Here is a 27,436-nt window from a genome sequence, read left to right as displayed (position 1 = left end):
TTCTCTTCTTCTTATAGTTTGATCATCAATTCCTTGCTGCTGACCTTCTGTACTATGATTTGTCATCAGTGAGGTTTGCCATCAAGGACAACACTTATCTCATAATGCCAACAGACTTAACCCTGTCTTTTCTTTCTCTTTTCTCTCTCTTGGAATCTTTTCCCCCCCGCCTGTCCCAACAGCCCAGGGGTTTTCCCTCCCAGGACTTTTCCTGTGTGAGAGGTAGTTCCTTCAGTTTCATAACTGATTCTTTTCTTTTAATAGAAAATCCTCCACCAAGAGGTTGCCAGCATTTCAAGATATATATATATATATATATATATATATATATATATATATATATATTAACTTTCATAATTAAATAATGTCATTCAGTAAACAATAAGTAACCACTCATAATAATTTCTTACCACAGTAATTATTTTGTATTTACAAGTTACCCGGGGTCATCACAGTAATTTTTAAGGATTCAATTAGTATGCTTCTATGTAGCATTATATGCCACTATTCTGGTTTGAAAAATCATACATATAGAATATAGATGAATATTCATTAAAAAAACATGTAATTTACTATTAAAAATAGTAAATTTTTTGGGAGCTTTACCAATTTAATCATATATATGTAAAAACAAATAGTCAAAATTTTAACGCATTGGTGAATAGCCTTTTTTAGAGAATGTCCACAAAATAACCAATTGGGAAACATTTGCCCCTAAAAAAATCCAAATTTATATTTGAATAAAAAAATGATGTATGAAAACTCAAAATTCACATAGACACAATTTCTACCAATATATATCCTATTAGCCATGGATCTCAAAAGCACGAAGATGGATCGAATTTTTTGATGTTCAAACCTCCTTTAGCGTTTTTGAATGCACAAATGGATTCAACTCCTTGAAAATCGTTATAGATTACACAATTTAAAATTACAATTCCAACAAATCTCTATTGGATTTTAGACAAAAGAAAAAATATATCTGAAAATCAACAAATAAAATAATGAGGCTTAGACTTAAAATGTTGTAACCATAACAATTCATTTTTTCAATTACTTTTTATAGTAATAAATAGTTTCTTTTTAACTATATGTCATATATATTTTTCATTGAAATATTCTACTTAAAACGAGAATTGAAATATTTCATTATTTTATCTAAAATGAGGATTGAAATATGTTCCTCATGCATCACATTATCAATATTAAAGTGTTTTTTTTAATTAATATATTCTTAAATACATATAAATATTGCTTAACCTTACATATTGAAACTTCCTTCTTATTACTGTTTTTAAGTAGTAATTAAAGAATTTTACTTTCAATTACTTTATTTTTTTGGACATTGGAATATTTTGTTATGGTGAATATTAAACTTTTTTTTTTATATATTTTCTCTTTCTATATGTAAAATTGATATTAAAATAAATTAACTCTTTTAGATATTCAAATAGTTTATTCAAGTTATATATTGAATTACTTGCATATTCAAATAGTTTATTCAAGTTGTATATTGAAATATTTGTAAAAAGTATAGGAGTTATTTATCTTTTTCATACCTAAAAGTGAAAATATAAGATTTTTTTATTTTAATTATTTTATCTCTTTGAAAAGCTGATATAAAATTATGTTGCTTCACATGAGAGTGAGAGTGAAATATTTTTCCCACACATCGCCAAAGTGAAAGTAGGATTATTAATGTTTTATAATTCTTTTAATTAAAACTAACCAAATATGTATATACATTTTTGTTTTTTATTATAGCCAACATTGTTTCTAATTTAGAGAATATTTTATTTTTAGTTTAAAAGGGAAACTTGCCAACTCCACTTTGCGTACTAATGGAATCACACATCCCCTCATACTAAGTCATAGAATGCACTTCTCAAAATAATAAACAAAAATAGATACTAAGATAGCCAAATCATTCTCCTATATTTCATCTTTTTACAACATTTTCAAATTCATTGTATAAATATTTCTAATCATCCTTTCAAAATTAACAATTTATTATTTTTCTAAATTTTCATTTCCACTAACATCCATTACCCATCGCCCAATTTCAAGAAACAAGTAGAACTTGGTTTTTGTTTGTCCACTTGGCTTTTTGTTTGTCAAGCTTGATAAAACTACATGGTTGTTCAAGGTATTATATACCCACTTAAAAAACAAACAATGTGAAGTGACGTGACTAATTAATACACTAGTTTCATTCTGAGCTAATTGCTCCACTAGTTTCATTCAAAGAAGTGACTAATCGATACACTAGTTTACATCTTCATGTGATTAGTTTTATTTTTTTCTAAATAATCTAACTTTGTATATGAATAATTCAATTGATTATGTTGTTTTTCTATGTTTTACTTGATTATGCTATCTCTGGATGTTTTAGTTAGATATAACATATTAAATTTGATGAATGATGTGGGATAGCCAAAATGGTGGAAAATCATGGAGCATAATCTAGTTTAATAAATCTAAGACATGGATAGGTAAGACATTGAGATAGTGTTTGAAAATTTCAATATAGAATTCTTATATGTCATAGATTCATTAAATTGATGGTTAAAGATGGTAAGAAGGATTAAATGGTCAAGAAAAAAGCAGTAGAGAAAAGGTTTTGAATTGTCTTGAATGTGTGATTATTTAGGTGTATTGTATAAATTAAAATTACATGTAAATAAAATAAAAAGATTAAATTTTTTCCAAATAAATTTTGGATTAAAATGAAATTGATTAATGATTATAATAATTTATAATTTTTTACTAGTTTAATTTTATTTATTTATTTATTTGCAAACTACTTCCAATTACATCTTGGGTATCATAAATAAAAAGTAACCTCATTGCTAATAAAAATTAGCCTCGTTGCGAAGGTGTTAAAGTATGGTTCATCTAACTAATAATAAAAATGAATAATGACAAATTCGGATGACCGAGGGCGATCAAATGAAAGTCATAATCAAGTGAAATTCACAACAACACAAGACAATATGGTTTGTAAAACTCTAAAAGTACACAAATTTTGAAATATAAAAAATTTGTTACAAATAAATTTGTATTTTTTATTTTCAAAATTATTAATAAAAAATATTAGAATTTAATATTTCATAAATTATATAATAAATAATTTACGAATAAAAAAAAAAGCCGAACATTTGCTAAAAAGATGCTTGAAGTATATCTCATAAAAACAATTTTCAAATCTTTATTTAAATACAATCTCACAGTTTGGAAGCTTTCTAATCTCATCGGGGATCACCATCAAATTACATCCCCAAAGGCCGAGATACTTCAGATTTTTAAGTTCTCCTATTCTAGAAGGCAACGATCTTAACTTTTTACAACCGTCCAGATACAAGAATTGAAGATCTGAAAGATTACCAATCTCTTCAGAGATATCTCCAATGTCACTTAAAGCCAAAGAGAGAAATTCAAGTCTTCTCAATTGCCACAATGATGTTGGCAATGATTGTATGGCCGTGCCATGAAAATCCAATATCCTTAATGAGGAGAGGTTGAGTAAAAATGCTTCTGGAATTTCTTTCAATCCCTCATTCACTCCCAACAATAACGAAACTAGTTTGGGACATCTCAATTCTTTTGCGGGCAAAGACTTTATATCATTTCGCAAAAGTGATATTCGCCTGCAATCATCCGAATTTGGAATGTCAGGGAAATGTTGAAGACATTGACCTGCCCTCAATACACAATTCTCCTGGTTCTCGCCAATATAAATTGCCATGTCGTGGAGAACATCGTGAACTCTAATGACACCCTCTTCCACCCGGAATAAGCAACGATTTTCAAGCAACCTTATATAGCTTTCCCCGGTCTTTAATACATAGTCATACTCCGCATCTTCTTTCGTCTTAACTAGGCCTTCTGATATCCATAATTGCACCATCATCTCCACCGGTATTCTAGCGTCTTCACCGAACATGCCACAGAAAAGAAAACAGCTTCTCAAACTGGCATCGGGCAGACTATCATAACTCCATCTCAATGGTTGATACAATTCTCGATCAATTCGAGGATGAGTAATTGGAAAATTTAAATCCACTTTTCGCATCTGTTTTAAAGCAAACTTCCACTCATCTACAGCTGTGTTGCCCATCATTGTCGAGGCTATTACCTTTATTGCCAATGGCAACCCTTTACACTCCTCGGCCACCTGTCGTGCAGTATTTTCTATATCCTCTGGAACATGGCTGTCTTCAAAAGCTACTCTCAAAAACAACTCCCACGCCTCCTCGCTTCGTAGGGGTTGTATTTCCATGAACTCTTTTGCATTCATTTCTCGAATTAGATCTCTATTTCGAGTTGTGAAGACGACTTTGCTTCCTTTGTTCTTCCCAAATTCCACACCCAATTCTTTCAGATAGAGTGCCCCCCACATGTCGTCTAAGACCAAAAAGAATTTCTTGGTCTTCATATATGCACACAGCTTCATCTTTCCCATGTCAGCAGAACAGTTGGCGAGATCTAAATTAATTGCAGAAGCAATATCATTTTGCATTTGCAGAATTGGAAATTGGGCGATTGTAACCCAAATCACATGATCAAAAACGTCACTAACCTTGTAGGTGTTGTAGACCTTTTTAAGCAACGTGGTTTTTCCCACACCACCCATACCGTATACACCAATAATGCGAACATGGGGAGCTTCCAAAATCCATCTCTGTAGCTGTGCCTCGGCAGATTTGATTTCCAATCCGACCAATCCGGTGTCGGGTTCATCCTGAAGTAGTAGGCCTGGCTGTTGTTGTGCAGAAGATGCAATCTGCTGAGCACTGCAAAACACGGAAAAGTCGGTTCTAAGCTGATTATGGAGCTCAAGGATGGTTGTGTTCCACTCTCGGATTTGCTTAAAGACATTGGGCTTGCACACGAGTGATTCAATACACTGCTGTAGCCACGGGCGTTGTGAACGATGGATCAAGTCTCTGGCCTCTCCAACTTTGCGTTGCATCCTTAGCAAACAGTTCTTCAGAGAATCCGGTGCCTCCCTCTGCTGATCTTGAAATTGAGAATTGATATCAAGCAAGAGGCCCTTCATACGATTTAACTGCTCCTCCAGAAGCTCACGGTTGCCATCTAAGTGAATTAGATCGTCTATCTGTTGGATGACTTGTTGGATGATTGGAACAAAAATAACGTTGCTAATAGTGTTACCTATGGTTCCCGTTACAATATCCATTGCTTGTACCAACAGCAGGTGAGATCAGAGCAGCGTGTAAGATTTGTGAGAAACACAGATAGATCTAGATCTGTAAAACAATAACAAGCTTGCAAGGCAAAGAAGAAAGCGAGCAAGAATTGAGAAAGAATGAAAAGTGAATTCTACATTATGAGGTTGAGAATAAATACAAAAGCAACTAATGTTAAGCTTAGTTGTGCATGCAATAACTGAAGCTAACTAAAGCTAAGTGTGCTGTGCCGCATGCATGCAAGCAATGAGTTAACTACAGCTAGTCTAAGTCTACGGCTAGTCTACAGCTAGTGCATGTACACCAACACCCCCCCTTAACCGTAACTTAGGTGAGTGTGATGTAATAATGAATGGGTCCCGGCAACATGGCCATTTTAGGTACCCAATGCAAAAAAAAGGAAAAGTGAGTGGCAGGAATTCAAAGCTTCCTCTCAATGCTGTTATATGATAGTTTTCACGCAGGAAAAAAAAATTTGTTGAGAAAACAAAGGAAAGGATTTCCCGTATTCAAAGATTTATTCTGGCTTCACTCGACGCCATAGAATCTTTCTCAACACTCTGTCATCGAACCAAATGTATAGTTTCTTCTTTGCCACAGTGACTTTATCTGAAATATGCACGTAGGGTCTCTTAACTTCCACGCTGGCTCTATCTACAAAGCGATCAATCTTGTCTTCGTATTTATGGTAAAGGGCGGGCAATGTCAAAGAAACCATAAAACCCATGTAAAGCAAAGTAAGAAAACTGCACCAAGCACCGATCACAGACAGTATGGATAAGCCTGCAACAACCATGACAAAATTCTTTCCGTCCCTCCCTGATGAAGCGTCGTACAGAAAATGTGGGTCTTGGAGACGAGCCTGCAGATCTTTTGCGTCGGATTGAGAGCCACGAGTTTCGAAATCGCGACCTCGTTGATCTCGGTCAACGACTTGGGCTGCTGCAACAGCGCTATTGCCGCAGTGCAGATTCCGAGAAAAAATGGATGCGTTCAAGGGTGTGCCAGTCTTGGAATTGACTTTGGCAAACCATTTGGGAATCACTCGCGTTAACTCCTCCTCACAACTCGACACAGCTCCCATGCGTTGAAAGATTCCTGACGAACCAACAGATGGCTCTTGTACAGAAGACTCTTTTACAGACCCAGCTGGAGCCGGTGGGCCAGCTAACATATGACCTTCTAAACTATAGATAGTTTCAGTATCATAAACTTCCTTGGACGTGCACCGAGCACTAACTGACCTGCTTCTGTAACAAAACGCAGAGGCCGCCGCCTTGTGCTTACGTTCTGCTGTAAAATGGCTTCTCGAAAATGGTAAGGAGCAAAATAGACCGTTCCCCTTCGTTTCTCCGCTACTTGTGCTGCAGCTCCTTGAAAATGGCAGGACACCCTTCCCCTTGTCGTGAATCGATGCCTGGTCGAGTGGAAGGTATTTCTCGGCGTATTGCCTCGGAATAACGAGACGGTTCAGCTTCCCCACGTCGTTGGGCGTGACCGCCTTGTCGAACAGGTGCTCGCGGCGTTCTGTTGTTGTCGACCACGCGATGTCGGGATACGCCGCAAAGGAGGTTGTGTAGTCCTTGTCAAGTTCTTCGTCGTAGGTTTGTGCGCCCCAACGCCCGTTGGGCTGCGCGACCACGCCCTTGTATTGGGACGACGCCAGCTTGCACTGCGTGTTCTGTGAGGGGCCAGCGTTGATTCCATTCCCCATTTTTTCCAGCCCTGCCTTGTCCGGCAACAAAAATGAAGCGGCCGCAGGTGATGAGCTAGAGTCCTCCTCAGTCCCAGCCATGCCATTCTCGTGGTTTGTTCTAGTCAAATCGTTCCCCATTGCCTTGAATGCGAGGGACTTATAATTAGGCTTGCTGGAATCACTGGAGCTTGAAAGATTTTGTGGATCAGATCCATGCATTATATAAGCATGCATGGGCGTGGATGGCTTCATAGTTAAGAGTGCTTGCGGAGTTTCCTCAAATAGAGGGATGGAGGCAGGATTATCAAAGATATCACTCATGCTACGCCATTTTTGTGCAGAAGTCTGATCTCGATGTTCAACAACTGGTGGTCTAACAGGAGTTTGAGGAACAAAATCAGAAAATGTATACAGACGAGATTGATCATTTACCTTGCCAGATGCAATCTTCAAATTGGTTTGCATGTCGTAAATGCTCACGGAATCTGGCGTAAATTCCACTTTCCTTCCGCTGCCTGTGTGCGTCATCTGATACACTGAGAGAAGATTCACAGCGAGCCTGGGAGTATGCAAGACATTTTCAAAACTTCCATCTTTGAATTGCACTCTTCCTTGCCCAGTTGCTGCAACTGTAGAATTATCCCCCATGAGGATGGGAGGACCTGAGTATGCATGCAGAAAGGAAAAGGATTCCTTTGAAGAAGCCATATGATGTGAAGCTCCTGAATCGATGATCCATTCTTGTGGCGCAGAATGAAGAGCAATCAAAGCATGCCCGTTACCTCTTGGATGACGTGCTTTTTCTCTTGGATCGGGTGCCTTTTCCTCAGACTTCTTCTTAGCATTCTCAGGAATGTGGTCTTCAAGATTGTATTGCTGGAGTGTCTGCGCCATAAGATCTATAGTCTTCTTCATGCATGCAGATTCAGGATGAAAACCACGGTGGCAATAATTGCACATTGATTTTCCTTTCGTTCCTTTCCTTTCCTTTGAGCCAGATGATCCATCGGGGGATCTAGGATTTGTCTTTCCTTTTGCATGCACAGTGAGTGCATGCGCTTTGGAATTTTTAAGTGTGCCCATTTTGATGAGCTTATCTTGCTCATGCATCAAAGACTGAATAAAAGTATCCAGTGAGGGAGGCTTCCAATCTGCACCAGTTGCAGATCTGACTGAGTGGAATGTAGAAACGAATACTGCATACTTTGGACCAAGTTTTGATAAAATGGAAAGAATCAACTGCCTTTCTTGCTTGGATTTGTCGATCCCGCATCCATTCAGCTGCACCAACAAAGCTTTATACCTTGTGAAAAAATCTTGAATGTTCTCAAAGTTTCTCGGATCTAATGAGTTTAACTCATTTTCGAGAATGTGACCTTGCATTTCATCTTGTTTTCCAAACAATTCTTCCAAAATTTTCCATACCTGATTTGGAGTTGAACATGATTCAACATGAAATAGCAGTTCTGGAGAAATAGATAAACATAGGATGCCGAAGGCCTCGTCCATGCGATTGAAATATCTTGATTTCTCCACTGCCGATGTTGGTTCAACTTCCGTTTCCATGGTTATTCGAAATAAGCCTCTACTTCTGAGATGAAGTTGAATCTTTGGCTTCCATTCGAAATAGTTATATGGAGTGAGAATTGCCGATGGTGGAAACTCCAATTTAGACTCCATTCTTTCTTGTTGCTTCAATCTTCTGAACCTGCAAATAAATTGCTTGTGCACTGATTTACAAATCCCTGTGCTCCGATACCATGTAAGATTTGTGAGAAACACAGATAGATCTAGATCTGTAAAACAATAACAAGCTTGCAAGGCAAAGAAGAAAGCGAGCAAGAATTGAGAAAGAATGAAAGTGAATTCTACATTATGAGGTTGAGAATAAATACAAAAGCAACTAATGTTAAGCTTAGTTGTGCATGCAATAACTGAAGCTAACTAAAGCTAAGTGTGTTGTGCCGCATGCATGCAAGCAATGAGTTAACTACAGCTAGTCTAAGTCTACGGCTAGTCTACAGCTAGTGCATGTACACCAACACAGCGTAGCAGATGAAATTAGAGTAGAATAGAATAGAGTATGGATTAAAAAAACAAAGCCGAAATAAAACGGGCCGGCAGATTGTGAATATAAGAAGCAGCAGCAAACATTAACAAAAAGAGATGTCTATCCGACTTGAAGGCTCTCACCAGTTATTCATCGTGAGATGCTAAAATTCATTTAATATGGAAGACCCACCTAAGAGGATGATGTTATGTCACTTGATGTCCAACTGTAAACTTAATAATGGACAATGATGTTGGGTCAGGGTCCAGCTGTAAACTTAAAAAATCAATCGTTGATTTTGTTGTTCAGAGTTTTCGAGATGAATTAAAGATGACCATACAAAATGGAATCAATTATTGATTTCAGCTATGATATAGAAATTCCAACTACTATATCTTAGTCATTAAAGGTGAGAAATCACTTTGCGAATAAATTTATGGGCATTGTTTCATTGACACGGACATCTCTGACGTGTACAATATTTGAGAGTGGTCATTAATGAATGTTTGACTTCAATATTCGTCTCCCTTATCCTGAAAATCACGGGTCCTTTGTGTTCAATGATACAGCGAGGCAAGGAAACTTCTCACCTTTCAACTGCAACAATTTTAGAGTCGGCTAGAGCGAGCAAATGAAACTTCTCACCTTTCAACTATCTAAAAAGTCTAAACACGAGAGTTGAAAATGTAGGAGGCGGCGTGGGAAACTGAGACGTACGATGGAATTTTTTTATGACGTTTTTATTTTTAAACTGTCCATCATATGACTTTTAAAATTTATTTGTACAAGTTTTATCTAATTTCAAATTGTACTCATAATTGTTTAAATTTTTAATTTTTTGTTCTACAATTGGGCTCAAGTCTCATTGCTACACTTTGTTTTGAGACCTGCTGATCATGAATCCCTGCCAACTGTATGCGGCTTTTTCACAGAGGATGACAACTTCTGATCACAAAACTTCAAAGCCAAAATACGCGTTAATCCACAGTTGCTCTGGTGGGGTTACTGGTTCTCGGTATGGCATCACTTTGGACATACGGCAAGGAATGGAGAAATTAAAGCAACGTATAGTGACAGAATAAAAGTAGATCATCACCGACAGCATTCCATATTTTTATTATGTTTGCATATATGCATTTCCATTCTCATATATTTTTATTATGTTTGCATGTATGGATTTCCATTCTAATAAAATATATACCGCAAAATCTGCCAGAAAGGAAAAGTTTAAAATTGTTTTGAATATTAGTCTCTAAGAAATCGGTCATGGTCCTCCAATAACCAACACAGCGTGCGAATTTGAACTATTTTAGGCATCATATTTGGTATATGATAAGCGGCGTGCACATTCAAACAAACTTCACCGAGCATTTTTATAAAGTAGTAATTTATTTAGTGTATATACTTCCCCTTTTTTGGGTGAAGAGTCCAACTTATAAATATTCAACCCAACTTTTCTCTAAAATTTTTAATCGTGTTCTGATTATAATAGAAATAATTCTGATAAGGTAGAAAGGGCGATGTCATAGATTGGGAGGACCATAAAAGTGCTGGTGAGATGATCTAAAAGAACTCTATAAAGTAAAAAAAACTCAAGATATGGACTCAAAGCAGATCACATGTGAAGCAATCCGGATTGAAATTTAATATAATATAGTTTATGATAATGAAATATAATTGTATCCCCAGAGAATAGACAAATTGACCAATCTAAAAGGTATATTTGGTAAGATAATACAAGTATCATGACCACCGTCGAATATATATATATATATATATATATATATATACACAGAATTGCTCAATTCTGTGTTGAAATTCATATGTTTACATTGACACAGACAATCAGACAGCTCTACGTTACATATATCAGAATGTTCACAACTTCACATTAAAAGCAAGCCTATCAGGAACAGGTGAGATAGTACCTTAAGGCTTTGATCAAGCGAGGCAGCTAATTGCGCGCCATTGGAAGAGGCTGAGGCCGTATAAATACATGTCTTTAGACTTTCCTCCTACATCTGCAGAGACAGGTCATTATTGTTTTTCATTTAAAAACTACAGAGACAGTCGATAACAAGTGTCAATCAAAATGGCACTCGTGAACGCCGTAGTACTCGAGCCTATTTGCCTTCATAGACAGATAAAGCTGGTGATGTTGTGCAGTCCCCGACAGAGAAACCAAAAACATAATATGCATGAACTATGTAAATGTTCAAAAAGTAGATTCAATATCACCATGTACACAAACTAAATTTTGGACAGTTTACGATTGGGGTTACTTATTGCAATTCCTTCAAAGTTTACATGGATAGTGCGGCACCATCACTTCAATACCCCGCCGCCTTAAAACGAAAAAAAAAAATCTGCTGCAATTTTTTTAAAAATGCATGGTATAACTTAAAACCCCCTGGGTAGGGGTTCCCGGCCCTTTTTGAGAGAAAGGATCCATTTTTCAAAATTTGGTTAGAAATTGGAAAAATTGTAATTTTTTTTTATGAATAGTGAGGATATTCATTGTTTTGTGCTATTTTTTTTATGCAGGTTGACATATTAGCAATATTCAAATAAAACCAAGTTATCTGAAATTATTAGGGATATTCAAATAAAACCAAGTTACCTGAAATTACTAGTGGGTAGTCTATAAATGACAGGCTTTCACTCCTTTCAAATATTTCTAATTCTTAGACAATTAACCTATTTCTTTAAATATGAAAAAAAAACGATAAAAATTAACTAGCGAAAACAGTCTTAAACCCAATTTTACATTTCAACTAAATATTGCCATTGTACTAAAATATCACGAAACCTCTAAAAAGAAATGAAAAACCTCAGTAAACTACACCCTGTGATTCTGTGCTGTCATTGTCAAAAGTAAACCTCACCTTGTAGCTCGGCCGGATCGTAAGCAGAGTCTGTGGTTCAATGGGAGAAATTGCCGATGAATGGGCAGATTCTCGCTCGCGCTAGCCACGATTCTCGCTCAAACAGCAGCCAAATACGCCAAACAGCAGCTCCAACGGATTCAAGCGGAGAAGGGGAGACTCGGAGAGCTTTTACGAAGATAAAGCTGGAAATATTTCAGTGGTCCGGGCGTATGATGGCCTATGGGGAGCGTTTGAGTACCTCTCAGGCTTGCACACAGTACAGACAAACTGTTCCTTGTCTTAGATAGACCATATCTGATTGTGTGATTTCACTCGGACACCATCAACCAAATTTAATAAAGCCATTAACAGCTCTCAGTGGATTGTAAATGCAACAGGCTCAGAATTTATTTCAATTCGTGAAAGTTGGTGGACCGTGGACGCGTCACGCCAACTTACAACATACAGCCACAGACTAGTACTACAGTCACTTCATTCGTATAGGCTATTACCGACGGTCCGATCCCGACTTGGAAGTTGGATGTTAAATATATATATAATATATATATATCAAAAAATTATTAAAAAAAAACTTAAAACTTTTCATTTACAAACCTGCCCGTCAAATTGACGGTTTTAAAAATTAATAGCAAGTTACGGTTGACGTGGATATTTGAAATGTGAACGTATTTTACGTGTAAAAGAGCTAAAAACGGGCAGACGGGCGTCAAATTTAACCCCTGTACACAATCTTCAATGGGTTAGAGACGCTTTCTTCTCCCATATTATTAATATAAAAACGAAATTAGAAATAGTAAAATATAAATTTTTAATTATATCAATTCAATGATTGGTATGGTTCGTAAATGTTATAAGAATCACTAACTAGTGTAGTGATATAAATTAAAATATTTATAAACATTAATATATAATAAATATTTTTTTATAGGGTGATTTTTGTGCTAAGTAAAAGACATGGAGGGTATTTAACCTCAATATATGCAGTATGGGATGACATGAAGTGTGTTCAACACATTTGAGGCGATCCACGAGAATTGATGGTTTTTAAAGGGTGTTGTGGTATATGTGATATGTGGGATCTTTTGGACAGACATTGGATTTGCATGGTAATGGGCAGAGGGAAACTTGTAGGAAACGTCTATGTTGGAGTGTAGGGTGGCTTATTATCCTTGTCATCCCTAGCTCCCCAACTTGTAATAGTTTCATCCCTTGTCGTGGTAGTAGCTCTGAATAGAATGACTTAGGACCCGAGTTTATGGTGGTCACACAGAGACCTAGTAAAAGGGAATTGAGGAGAAGCACTTAATAATTGGAGTTGATAGTTATGGTGACTCTATGTGCGACCATTTCATTTCCAAGCTCACTAGTTAACTTCAACCCCATAGCCTTTGGGTTTGTTCATATTTTTTCCCTTGTTTAGGCTGTTAATTTGTATGGTGGAATGGTTATTTTGCCTCGAGAAGTCGTGGATGAGTTTATGTTTGTTGGGGGTAAGCCCCTCCTGGTCTCTATCGTGTGTTCATTACTCACAGTCAATTGGGGAGGTAATGGTGTTGTTTATGGGGTTCCTCCTCTGTATGTTGGGACTGATAACCATTTATGGTTATGGTTTTGGTTAGTGTCAGAAGTGACAGTATGCCAAATCCATTCCAGCGTGTAGTTCTATAACTCTTCTTGGTATCCTTGTATTAGGAGGGTGGGTGTCGGTTTCTCTAAGCATAGGGCGTGGGATTGATGGTCTTTAGTGGACTTTCCACGACCCATGCAACGCCAGTGAGGTCGTGCTCATAGAGGCATAGGGCCTTGTGGCCATGGAGCAGACCTTTTGGCAAAGATTCAAGACTTTAAGGAGGAAGTAGACCAATAGCCACCTTCGTCCCCTGGTGGAATCGATTTTCCACCTCCATTTGATTCACTGGAAAACCAAATTCAAGAAGTCACCACCATCTTGGGGCAACTCACACGTGATCGACATGATGATCGGAATGAAATCATTTCTTTCATGAATGACCTTTATGATAATGAAATATAAATTCCTAAGCCTACTGACAAGAATGAGCAAGTGGAATGGAGGAAGTGTGTGGCTAGAGCTAGGAGAATTCTCTTGGAGGGAGTGCGAGATCACATTGTCTCGAACCTCCATGGGAAGAAGACTTCGCATGCAATGTGGAAAAAATTGAAAGATTTATATCAGAATAGCAGTGATCAGAGGAAGATGGCACTGAAGGAAAAACTTCAAAAGATCAAGTGTGAAAGGGATGAGATGATCTCTATGTATCTGACCAAGCTCATCGCATGCAAGGATGAGCTTGCAAGTGTAGTGGTCTTGACATCGGATGAGGATATGGTGAGTTTAGCACTCCTTGGCCTTCCTAAGAGTTGGCATAGTTACCAGGACTCGGTGAACGGAAGGGAGAAACTGCCAGATTGGGAACGACTATGGTCAGATTTGATGCAGAAGGAGATCAGATAGAGCACCAGAGATAGTTCTTCATCTATGCATGATGAGGAGAACTGTGCCTTAGCGAGTAAGGAAAAGAAGGGGAAGGAGAAGGTTTCTTTTTCCGAATCTAGTTTTTCCAATGATGGGAAGAAGGTTGACAAATCGAAAGTGCGATTCTTTCGTTGTCATGAGGTGGGCCATTATGCTGCAAATTATCCACGGAGGAAATCCAAGAAGGGATAGAGGGAAGGATCTGACGGTGAGGCACTTGCTTCACAATTTGAGTTGGATTTTACACTTTTCTCATGCATGGTTTCATCCATGGTGGGAAGTGGTTGGTTTCTTGACAGTGGAGCTTCTTTCCACATGACTGACGATAAGAGTTTTTTCAGTACTTTGGAGGAGAAAGATCTCCAGATACTCATAGCAATGGTTAATGATGAGAAGTATAATGTCTTAGGTGTAGGCACAATTATTTTTCAGAGGGAGCATGGAGCTCGCCTTACCTTGATTGATGTCAAGTATGTACCAAGACTGAAGAGAAACTTGGTGTCGATCGCGATGCTGGAAGACAGAGGCTAGATGTAGTCTTCAGTAAGGGAAAGGTTTTCCTTAGACACATCATCACTAGACAGGTGAAGCAGATTGGTTCACGGGTCAAGAACCTGTATGCTCCTGAGGTTCAAGATGCATGCAAAGCCTTGAGCAGCAAGGAAACTAATGGAGACTTGGTGGTTGAGAGGGAGGGTATATTACCTCTCAACATGCAGAGCCAAAAGAAGTCTCAAACGATTGTGGAGGAGCCATGATTGGTGCAACAGCTTCAGGAGGTTGTGGAGCAACCACAACAAGGGAAGCTGAGAGGAGATCGAGTAGAGACATCTACTCGTGCAGAGACCTCCAGTAGGGGGAAACTTCGAGTCAGGTGTGCTGAGGGATCACATGCAGCCATACCTCTAGGTAGGAGGTGGGGTGATATAGAGTGATTTTCCCAAGGAGGAGGGGCAGGATCATTAAGGTACCCAACCTCTTGGATGAGACCTTGCTACAGGAGCCCTGATGTGGAGTAGCAAGAACTAACTGATTGGGTAGAGACAAATGCAGATGGAGCAAAAGAGAGAGCAATAGTGTAGGGAATCCCAGGACAGTGCATAGCTAGCAGGCTATATCAATGCAAGAGGCACAAGTGTTTTGCACAGTGCTAGGTGGCACAGAGAGGTGTACAATGGTGCGACATGCATGGAGATGTTACAGTAGTGCAGATGTCAATGAGGGAGCACTTGTTAGTAGCAGGTAGAGCTTCAACATCAGAGTATGTTCCTAGCCCAACAGAGTGGTTAGTTGGGAGTGTTTTTGTTCCAAGTTTTGTTGGAGAAAGTGGACAGGGTAGATGTGTTGCATGCAGAACATTCCAGAGTTACAGGATCAGGTTTGAGAGGAAGCCTTTCTTGTTGAGAGGGAGTGTTGAAAAATGTGCAACAAGAAATGTTAAATTTAGAATGTGTTAAAAATAGACCTGCTAAAAATAGCATGTCTAAAAATAGAGGTTTGGCCAGTGAGGTCATTGGCCACATTGGGTGAGAGGTGAAACTTCTAAAAATAGAAAGTTCTAAAAATATCATTTCTGGGTCCCTTACTATTTATAACAGTCCCTAGTCTATCTATAGGAAGTAAAATTAATTTTGGTCTTAACAGTAGTTGGAAATATTAATTAATTAATTTAGTTGAGTTAATTAGTTAAGGAAATTTGAATTTGAAGTCTTTGTGAGCATGCACATGAGTTGTCCCACTCATTGAGGAATTTATCCTTAATTTCCTCCACTGATTGAGGGAATAAGTATGAGTTCTATAATGAGATAATCAGTTGACATAGTTCTATCTAGTCAAGTCCAATTAGATTATTTTAACGAGTTGTTAAAATAATAAAATATAGTTTGTTAATGCTTGCATGCATGTGACAACTATTATTTTAGATAACTAAGAATTCACTCATGGATAACTGTTGCATGTCAGTTCTGTCAGAGACCCAGTTGAGATCATATGTGGGACAGTGTACTATCAGATGCTTAGATATTTATAGTAAGTATTCCTTGAATAGAGAAGGATCTATTATAGGAGATTGGAGGACTTGTGGGCCTATATATTAAGTCCTAGGTAGTCCATGATTTTCATCTTCTGATTGAAGATCATCAGGATCTTCTGATTACAAAGAGAGCAGCATAGCTATTGAGCTGATTCCTTTTGTATTGCGAAGAGGATTTCCACTTGATTGATAATACATGGTTGGGGTTTTATGTTGGTGCTTTCCCCTAGATATATCTTGTGTTATGTGTGATTAATTCTCTTGATCAGTTATGCATGTTTCTACTTGATGTTGCTCATGATTTCGATTATGCTTTTGCTTAATGTTTTGTAGAAGTAGAATAAGTATTATGCTCTAGGACATTGCATATATAGGTTTGTTCTATAGGTGAAATTTCTACATGGTATCATAGTACAGGTGATCAAGCAAGAACAATATACTAGCAGGAGAAATTCAAAGTTTATTATTTGGGATATAGATCTCAAGTTCTTATCACATCTATTTCATCGATGGCATTCTATGGTTTGAGGCTTGAGTATGCCCTTGATGGCAGCTCAAACTATATAGCTTGGAAGGATTGCATGGAGGCAGTTTTGGAAGATAATGGCCTTAATGATTTCATTGATCAAGAAATTCCTAAGCCTACTGACAAGAATTAGCAAGTGGAATGGAGGAAGTGTGTGGCTAGAGCTAGGAGAATTCTCTTGGAGGGAGTGCCAGATCACATTGTCTCAAGCCTCCATGGGAAGGAGACTTCGCATGCAATGTGGAAAACATTGAAATATTTATATCAGAATAGCAGTGATCAGAGGAAGCTAGCACTGAAGGAAAAACTTCGAAAGATCAAGTGTGAAAGGGATGAGAAGATCTCTATATATCTAACCAAGCTCATCACATGCAGGGATGAGCTTGCAAGTGTAGGGGTCATGACATCGGATGAGGATATGGTGAGTCTAGCACTCCTTAGCCTTCTTATGAGTTGGCATAGCTACCAAGACTTGGTGAATGGAAGGGAGAAACTGCCAGATTGGGAACGACTATGGTCGGATTTGATGCAGGAGGAGATCAGATGGAGCACCAGAGATAGTTCTTCGTCTATGCATGATGAGGAGAACTGTGCCTTAGCGAGTAAGGCGAAGAAGGGGAAGGAGAAGGTTTCTCTTTCCAAATCCAGTTCTTCCAATGATGGCAAGAAGGTTGACAAATCGAAAGTGCGATGCTTTCGTTGTCATGAGGTGGGCCATTATGCTGCAAATTATCCACGGAGGAAATCCAAGAAGGGATCCAGGGAAGGATCTGAAGGTGAGGCACTTGCTTCACAATTTGAGTTGGATTTTACACTTTTCGCATGCATGGTTTCATCCATGGTGGAAAGTGGTTGGCTTCTTGACAGTGGAGCTTCTTTCCACATGACCGACGATAAGAGTTTGTTCAGTACTTTGGAGGAGAAAGATCTCCAGATACTCATAGCAATGGTTAATGTTGAGAAGTATAGTGTCTTAGGTGTAGGAACGGTTATTTTTCAGAGGGAGCATGGAGCTCACCTTACCTTGACCGATGTCAAGTATGTACCAGGACTGAAGAGAAACTTGGTATCGATCGCGATGCTGGAAGACAGAGGCTAGATGTAGTCTTCAGTAAGGGAAAGGTTTTCCTTAGACACATCATCACTAGACAGGTGAAGCAGATTGGTTCACGGGTCAAGAACCTGTATGCTCTTGAGGTTCAAGATGCATGCAAAGCCTTGAGCAAAAAGGCAACTGATGGAGACTTGGTGGTTGAGAGGGAGGGTATATTACCTCTCAACATGCAAAGCCAGAAGAAGTCTTAGACGATTGTGGAGGAGCCACGATTGGTGTAGCAACTTCAGGAGGTTGTGGAGCAACCACAACAAGGGAAGTTGAGAGGAGATCGAGTAGAGACATCTACTCATGCAGAGACCTCTAGTAGGGGGAAACTTTGAGTCAGGTGGGCTGGGGGGATCACATGCAGCCATACCTCTAGGTAGAAGATGGGGCGATATAGAGTGATTTTCCCAAGGAGGAGTGGCAGGATCATTGAGGTACCCAACCTCTTGGACGAGACCTTGCTACGAGAGCCCCGATGTGGAGTAGCAGGAACCTACTGATTGGGTAGAGACAAATGTGGATGGAGCAGCAGATGGAGCGATAGTGCAAGGAATCCCAAGACAGTGCATAGCTAGGAGGTTGCAACAATGCGAGAGGCACAAGTGTTTTGTACAGTGCTAGATGGCACAGAGAGGTGTGCAATGGTGCGAGATGCATGGAGATGTTGCAGTAGCACAGATGTCAGAGAGGTAGCACTTGACATTAGCAGGTAGAGCTTCAACATCAGAGTATGTTCCTAGCCCAACAGAGTGGTCAGTTGGGACTATTTTTGTTCCAAGTGTTGTTGGAGCAAGTGGACCAGGTAGATGTGTTGCATGTAGAACATTCCAAAGTTATAGGATCGAGTTCAAGAGGAAGCCTTTTTTGTTGAGAGGGAGTGTTGAAAAATGTGCAACAAGAAATGTTAAATTTATAATGTGCTAAAAATAGATCTGCTAAAAATAGCATGTCTAAAAATAGCAGTTTTGCCAGTGAGGTCATTGGCCACATTGGGTGAGAGGTGAAACTGCTAAAAATAGAAAGTTATAAAAATAGCATTTCTAGGTACCTTCCTATTTATAGCAGTCCCTAGTCTATCTATAGGAAGTAAAATTAATTTTGGTCTTAATAGGAGTTGGAAATATTAATTAATTAATTTAGTTGAGTTAATTAGTTAAGGAAATACAAATTTGAAGTCTTTGTGAGCATGCACATGAGTTGTCCCACTGATTGAGGAATTTATCCTTAATTTCCTCCACTGATTGAGGGAATAAGTATGAGTTCTATAATGAGAGAATCAATTGACTTAGTTCTAACTAGTCAAGTCCAATTAGATTATTTTAACAAGTTGTTAAAATAATAAAATATAGTTTGTTAATGCTCGCATGCATGTGACAATTATTATTTTAGATAACTGAGAATTCACTCATGGATAACTATTGCATGTCAGTTCTGTCAGAGACCCAGTTGAGATCAGATGTGGGATAGTGTACTATCAGATGCTTGGATATTTATAGTAAGTATTCCTTGCATGGAGAAGGATCTATTATAGGAGATTGGAGGACTTGTGGCCTATATATTGAGGCCTAGGTAGTCCATGATTTTCATCTTCTGATTGAAGATCATCAGGATATTCTTATTAGAGAGAGCAGGATAGCTATTGAGCTGATTCTTTTTGTATTGTGAAGAGGATTTCCACTTGATTGATAATACATGGTTGGGGTTTTATGCTGGTGCTTTCCCCTGGATATATCTTGTGTTATGTGTGATTAATTCTCTTGATCAGTTATGCATGTTTCTACTTGATGTTTCTCATGATTTCAATTATGCTTCTGCTTAATGTTTTGTAGAAGTAGAATAAGTATTATGCTTTAGGACATTTCATATATCGGTTTGTTCTACAAATGAAATTTCTACATTGTATGATAGTGCAAGTGATCAAGGAAGAATAGTATACTAGCATGAGAAATTCGAAGTTTATTATTCGGGATATAGATCTCAATTTCTTATCACATCTATTTCATCGATGGCGTTCTATGGTTTGAGGCTTGAGTATGCCCTTGATGGCAACTCAAACTATATAGCTTGGAAGTATTGCATGGAGGTAGTTTTGGAAGATAATGGCCTTAATGATTTCATTGATCAAGAAATTCCTAAGCCTACTGACAAGAATTAGCAAGTGTAATGGAGGAAGTGTGTGGCTAGAGCTAGGAGAATTCTCTTGGAGGGAGTGCGAGATCACATTGTCTCGAGCCTCCATGGGAAGTAGACTTCGCATGCAATATGGAAAACATTGAAAGATTTATATCAAAATAGCAGTGATCAGAGGAAGTTGGCACTGAAGGAAAAACTTCGAAAGATCAAGTGTGAAAGGGATGAGACGATCTCTATGTATCTGACCAAGCTCATCACATGCAGGGATGAGCTTGCAAGTGTAGGGGTCATGACATCGGATGAGGATATGGTGAGTCTAGCTCTCCTTGGCATTCCTAAGAGTTGGCATAGCTACCAAGACTCAGTATATGGAAGGGAGAAACTGCCAGATTGGGAACGACTATGGTTGGATTTGATGCAAGAGGAGATTAGATGGAGCACTAGAGACAATTCTTCGTCTATGCATGATGAGGAGAACTGTGCCTTAGCGAGTAAGGCAAAGAAGGGGAAGGAGAAGGCTTCTCATTCCAAATCCAGTTCTTCCAATGATGGGAATAAGGTTGACAAATGGAAAGCATGATGCTTTCGTTGTCATGAGGTCAGCCATTATGCTGCAAATTATCCACGAAGGAAATCCAAGAAGGGATCGAGGGAAGGATCTGAAGGTGAGGCACTTGCTTCACAATTTGAGTTGTATTTTACACTTTTCACATACATGGTTTCATCCATGGTGGGAAGTGGTTGGTTTCTTGACAGTGGAGCTTCTTTCCACATAATCGATGATAAGAGTTTATTTAGTACTTTGGAGGAGAAAGATCTCCAGATACTCATAGCAATGGTTAATGATGAGAAGTATAGTGTCTTAGGTGTAGGCACAGTTATTTTTCAGAGGGAGCATGGAGCTCGCCTTACCTTGACCGATGTCAAGTATGTATCGGGACTGAAGAGCAACTTGGTGTCAATCACGATGCTAGAAGACAGAGGCTAGATGTAGTCTTCAGTAAGGGAAAGGTTTTCCTTAGACACATCATCAGTAGACACGTGAAGCAGATTGGTTCACGGGTCAAGAACCTGTATGCTCTTGAGGTTCAAGATGCATGCAAAGCCTTGAGCAGCAAGGCAACTGATGGAGACTTGGTGGTTGAGAGGGAGGGTATACTACCTCTCAACATGCAAAGCCAGAAGAAGTCTCAGATGATTGTGGAGGAGCCACGATTGGTGCAGCAGCTTCAGGAGGTTGTGGAGCAACCACAACAAGGGAAGCTGAGAGGAGATCGAGTAGAGACATCTACTTATGCAGAGACCTCTAGTAGGGGGAAACTTTGAGTCAGGTGGGCTGAGGGATCACATGTAGCCATACCTCTAGGTAGGAGGTGGGGCGATATAGAGTGATTTTCCCAAGGAGGAGGGGTAGGATCCTTGAGGTACCCAACCTCTTAGATGAGACCTTGCTACAGGAGCCCAGATGTGGAGTAGCAGTAACTGACTGATTGGGGAGAGACAAATGCGGATGGAGCAGCAAAGAGAGCGATAGTGTAGGGAATCCCAGGACAGTTCATAGCTAGCAGGTTGCAGCAATGTGAGAGGCACAAGTGTTTTGCACAGTGTTAGGTGGCACAGAGAGTTGTGCAATGGTGCAAGATATATGGAGATGTTGCAGTAGCGCAGATGTCAGAGAGGGAGCACTGGTTAGTAGCAGGTAGAGCTTCAACATCAGAGTATGTTGCTAGCCCAACAGAGTGGTCAGTTGGGAGTGTTTTTGTTCCAAGTGTTGTTGGAGCAAGTGGACCGGGTAGATGTGTTGCATGCATAACATTCCAGAGTTACAGGATCGGGTTTGAGAGGAAGCCTTTCTTGTTGAGAGGGAGTGTTGAAAAATGTGCAACAAGAAATGTTAATAGAATGTGCTAAAAATATACCTGCTAAAAATAGCATGTCTAAAAATAGCAGTTTGGCCAATGAGGTCATTGGCCACATTGGGTGAGAGGTGAAACTACTAAAAATATAAAGTTCTAAAAATAGCATTTCTGGGTCCCTTCCTATATATAGCAGTCCCTAGTCTATGTATAGGAAGTAAAATTATTTTTGGTCTTAACGGTAGTTGGAAATATTAATTAATTAATTTAGTTGAGTTAATTAGTTAAGGAAATTCGAATTTGAGGTCTTTGTGATCATGCACATGAGTTGTCCCACTGATTGAGGAATTTATCCTTAATTTCATCCACTGATTGAGGAAATAAGTATGAGTTCTATAATGAGAGAATCAGTTGACTTAGTTCTAACTAGTCAAGTCCAGTTAGATTCTTTTACCAAGTTGTTAAAATAATAAAATATAGTTTGTTAATGCTTGCATGCATGTGACAACTATTATTTTAGATAACTGAGAATTCACTCATGGATAACTGTTGCATGTCAGTTCTGTCAGAGACCCAGTTGAGATCATATGTGGTACAGTGTACTATCAGATGCTTGGATATTTCTAGTAATTATTTCTTGCATGGAGAAGGATCTATTATAGGAGATTGGAGGACTTGTGGCCTATATATTGAGGCCTAGGTAGTTCATAATTTTCATCTTCTGATTGAATATCATCAGGATCTTCTGATTACAGAGAGAGAAGGATAGCTATTGAGTTGATTATTTTTGTATTGTGAAGAAGATTTCCACTTGATTGATAATACATCGTTGGGGTTTTATGCTGGTGCTTTCCCCTGGATATATCTTGTGTTATGTGTGATTAATTCTCTTGATCAATTATGCATATTTCTACTTGATGTTGCTCATGATTTTGATTATGCTTCCACTTAATGTTTTGTAGAAGTAGAACAAATATTATGCTTTAGGACATTGCATATATCAGTTTGTTCTACAGGTGAAATTTCTACATGTATTGTGTTGTGTTATACACTCGATGTAGGTGTATGTGTTTTATGTCCGGTATAGGTGCATGTGTTGCATGGTGTTGTATGTTGTGTGTGGCTGAATGTGTGTGATGCACACAATGTGTATGTGCATATGGTTGAGGAAAAGGCACTGGGTGTTTGTCAGGTGTGGAAACCAATCTAGAGTGCATATGAAATAAGGACAAAGGTGAAAGCTAAAGATTGATTAAAGGATAAGTATAAACATTTTATTTATGTTCTATTATGCATGTGAATTATGATTATGGTCTATGATGATTATATGTGAATTATAATTCTAGTTTATGATGGTTATATGTGATTTATGATGGTTGTGTTCTAAGCTAACCTGATGTGATATGTTTATAAATGATGATTTGGTCAAAGTTGATAGTTTGACTTGTTGTGATAGGAATTAAACAGGATTGCAAATGTACCTTATGGGCGAGCTACCAATGAGGTATGATGTGAATTTATTTCAATCTATGTTAAATCTAATGGAAGGTATGTGCTCAGTACAAGAAGCATGGAAATGCCCAGTTGAGTGGTTGAAATCGACTACAAGAATTAGCAGCGACAAGGAAATAAATTGGAACATGCAACAGTATGTTGGTGAAGCACTTCTGGAATAGGGCCATTATGGGTCATTGGTACCCAATAGTGTCCATCGATTTCCATGAACATGTTATGACCGGTATGATGTTTTTAAGGTAGGAATATGCCTTGGTTTTGTATTTTCGAATGTGAGTAAGCCTTGCTAAGGGACGGATTTTCCAAGATGGGGGTTCCAGCGGAACTTGGAAGGTGAGTGACTGCATAGAAGGGGTGACCAGAATGCCCAAGGGATTGTGTAGCAGAGAAGGGAAGGTCGGGGATGGATTTCTTTTGGTCATTAGCATTCCCACATGGAATCATATACACAAGTGCACCCTAGAACAATGAGCTGAAAACTTCTCAATGAGAGGAAAAAAGGCATAGGATTATAGCGTTGGACGTTTGATACAAATTTGACTTTGCAATGGATTCTATACTTCCTAAGAAGGAGGTGAATCTTGGTATTACCTTGAGTGTGGAAGTGTGAGCCTCTAGATTCCCTTGTTGCATATGCATGCATTGTATCCTTTTATTTGCTGGATGAGAAAATGTGCATATGTGCACATGTGTGTGTTATTGTAAATATTGTACTAAGTTGGATTTATAAATATCCATAGACAATATGGTTATATGTTGGTTTAATAAAATGTGTGTGTATATGTGGTTATTTTAAATACTGTAATGAGTTATGTTATAAAGCTCTAGTAAATAGTATGATTGTCATGCTTCAACAGTGGTCATTATAAATACTACAATGAGATGTATTATAAATATCCATGGGAAGTATGTTTGTTTTCAATAGTCTTGTTAACTATAGGTGTCATTGAACACCGAGGATGGTGTTCCCCCAAGGGGGAGGGTTCTATAAAAACCTTGGTGAAAATTCCATGTAAAAATATATAAGGCCACAATGATGGGACATGTATTCCAAGCTAAATGGTGGGGGAACATCCTAATGGGTGTTGATTCAGTTTATTAATGGCTAAATAAATTGGAAAAGATAATGGTCGAGGTTATGGAAAGGAAAAGTGGCATTATTGACATTTTATTTATGAAAATAATGGAAATTAGGAGAAAAGGGAGGTGAAAGGTAACAGGTTACATGTGAGGGGGAAAATGAAGGAAAATAATGGAAAATGAAGAGAATAGAGGCCTCATTAATAAAAGGGCTTCTGAGGATCAACTGGCAATATTTTGACAGGTTTTGGTGGAGTTCTCTTCTATTCTCTCTCTCTCTCTCTCATACTCATGGATACTTAGATTTTTCTTGGAGCACTCTTGGTGGGTGTGGTATACTTGGATTCTTGGAGCAAGAAGGTAAAGGAAGAGAGGGAAAGTACAATAGGGCATCGAGATAAGCAGCTACATTAGATTTTATTGCAGGTATCGAGTTTCATGTATGATTTCTTCACTATTTTTGGAATGCATGGCATATGCATGTGGATTCTTGGTCATGATCTGTCACTAGCATGGAGGATTGCCTGGATTGACAATCGATTGCCTAGTGTTTCCATTTCTTGGATAGCCATGGAGTTTGTAGGTTTATTTCCTTGTTTTGTTTTGGTTGGTTCTCATGTTTCCTTAGCTTGGGTTGAGTTATTAGCTCCTGGAAGCCCTAGTTGGACAAACTCTCTAGAAGCCCTGTAACGACTTGGGTTGAGTTACTAGTCCTGGAAGCCTTGGTTGGACAAACACTTTGGAATCCCTTGGTTGGTTGAGTTACTAGTCCTGGAAGACTTGGTTGGAGAAATTCTCTGGAATCTCAATGACAACTATGGGTTGAGTTACAAGTCCTCAAAGCCTTTGGTTGGAAGAAACAAAATGGAAGCCCTGGAAGGCTTGGATGGAGACCAATTTGATGATGGTTTTTTGATGTCCGACCATGAGGTCGAATCACTGTTTGATGGGTTGAGGTGGATGATCTCTGGAATCCCTGGATGAGTTTTTATTGATGTGTTCTAAACCCCCCCATTCATGCATGGAATATGGCACGAGGGTGAATGGCTGAAGAGAGATTTGGCTTAACCATTCTATGGTCGGGTGGAATGTGGAAGTCCCATCCTAGGCTTGGATTTTGCATAATTAATGAAATGTTATTTATCCATGTATTTCTATTATTATTATACTAGATTATATGTGGTTTATATGGTTATGATTTCATGGATAATTCTGTCCCTATTATGCTGGTTAGTTATATTTTTTACGACAGCATCTATGTATGGCTCTCATCATGTTTCTACTTGTATATGAATGAAAAATATATCTATGACATAATGGATGAAATGGAAGCTAATGTGATAAGGAACAATGCTTCATAGTGAATCTCAGATAAGTATGAGACCCCTATGCTTAGATTTGTTGTTTACACATGTAGGTTGCATATTTACTAAGTGTTTGACAAAATGTCTGTCATGGTTAGGCTTGGTTAGGTCAAGCCCTTGATCAAGTTTTATGTTAGAGGCTTTTCATTGGTGTCATTTATTGTCTTGGAAAGTCTCATCAAGTTCTAGGCATTGGTTTGGACACTAACCCTAAAAACATGGCTTAAATTTTACAGTCTCTGGCATATAATTGGCTGAAAAAGACTATAGTCTTTCCCTTGCAGGCAATGTGGGATCAACTATAGGCTTCCAGTCACATGCATGCCTTGTAATGGGAGTGACCATGGGTTCAATTCATTGAAATGCTAGGTTACCTCAGGGGTTGGGCACTTGGAGTGGTGGATTAGCTCTTGGGGGTCCTGAAGCACTTTAGGGAGGTTTGTAATGTCTTGTTTTGTCAAATCCACTTCCTTAGGGTTACCTAGGAGGTTGAGTGATATCATAGTGGCCTCTCATCATATGTTTACCCCGACTGGCCGATTGCATGGGTAGATCTGGGAGGAGGGTGTTACATATATTGTGTTGTGTGCATGTTACATATGCAGTTTTGGGAATAGATGGTGCTATGTACATGTCATATATTTAGTGCTACTTACAAATGGTTCTATGTACATTTTGTATATGTGGTGTAGTGTACATGTTGTACATATGGTGTTGTGTACATGTGTTGTATACACATTGTGCATATGGTGTCGTGTACATGTGATGTTGTGTACACATTGTGCAGGTGATGTTGTGTACACATCATGCACATGATGTCATGTACATGTGATGTTGTGTACAAATGGTACTGTGTACATGTTGTACATGTGGTATTGTGTGCATATCATACATGTTGTGTTGTGTACATGTGGTATTATGTGCATGTCATACATATTGTGTTGTGTATATATGGTACTAGTTATGCACATTGTGTAGTCGTGGTATTATGACATGTGTATTTGTTGTGTTGTACACCGGGTCTAGGTGTATGTGTTGTGTTGTACACCAGGTGTATGTGTATGTGTTTTGTTTTACACCAGGTGTTGGTGTATGTGTTTTTTTGTACACCGGGTGTAGGTGTATGTATTGTGTTGTACACTCGGTGTAGGTGTATGTCTGGTGTGGTAAACCGACTGTAGGTGTATGTGTTATGTTGTATACTGGGTGTAGGTGTATGTATTGTGTTTTATTGTACACCAGGTGTAGGTTTATGTGTTATGTTGTATGCTGGGTTTAGGTGTATGCATGGTGTTGATTTGTATGCCATGTGTGGGTGTATGCGTCTAATGTACATTTTGTGTACGTCCACATGGTTGAAGAGAAGAGAAAAGTTGGGTGCTTTCCAAGTGTGGCAACCAATTTAGTGTGTGTATGAAAAGGACAAATGACAAAGGAAGAAGAAAAGGACAGATCAAAGGAAGAAGAAAAGGACAACTATAAGTATAAGT

At 38.5% G+C, this 27,436-nt stretch overlaps 2 protein-coding genes across 2 annotated transcripts; both read right to left on the bottom strand.

Moving 5' to 3' along the window:
- Positions 1 to 3,208: 3,208 nt before the first annotated feature.
- Positions 3,209 to 5,113, bottom strand: LOC149150513 (disease resistance protein RPS5-like). Its single transcript, XM_089442836.1, has one exon. The coding sequence runs from the start codon at positions 5,057 to 5,059 to the stop codon at positions 3,209 to 3,211; it is 1,851 nt and encodes a 616-aa protein (XP_089298962.1). The 5' UTR covers positions 5,060 to 5,113.
- A 206-nt stretch (positions 5,114 to 5,319) lies between these two features.
- LOC149150512 (uncharacterized) lies at positions 5,320 to 6,318 on the bottom strand. Its single transcript, XM_089446059.1, has one exon. It carries the CDS (start codon positions 6,292 to 6,294, stop codon positions 5,728 to 5,730), a length of 567 nt encoding a protein of 188 aa, XP_089302185.1. The 5' UTR covers positions 6,295 to 6,318; the 3' UTR covers positions 5,320 to 5,727.
- Positions 6,319 to 27,436: the final 21,118 nt, after the last annotated feature.

This window comes from Pinus tabuliformis, chromosome 9 (assembly GCF_031772625.1).
Source record: "Pinus tabuliformis cultivar Carrire ecotype Pingquan chromosome 9, CPIR1, whole genome shotgun sequence".
In the NCBI taxonomy this organism is placed as follows: Eukaryota; Viridiplantae; Streptophyta; class Pinopsida; order Pinales; family Pinaceae; genus Pinus; species Pinus tabuliformis.
The sequence above is the reverse complement of the archived record's forward strand: the minus strand, read 5'-3'. Positions and strand labels throughout refer to the sequence as shown.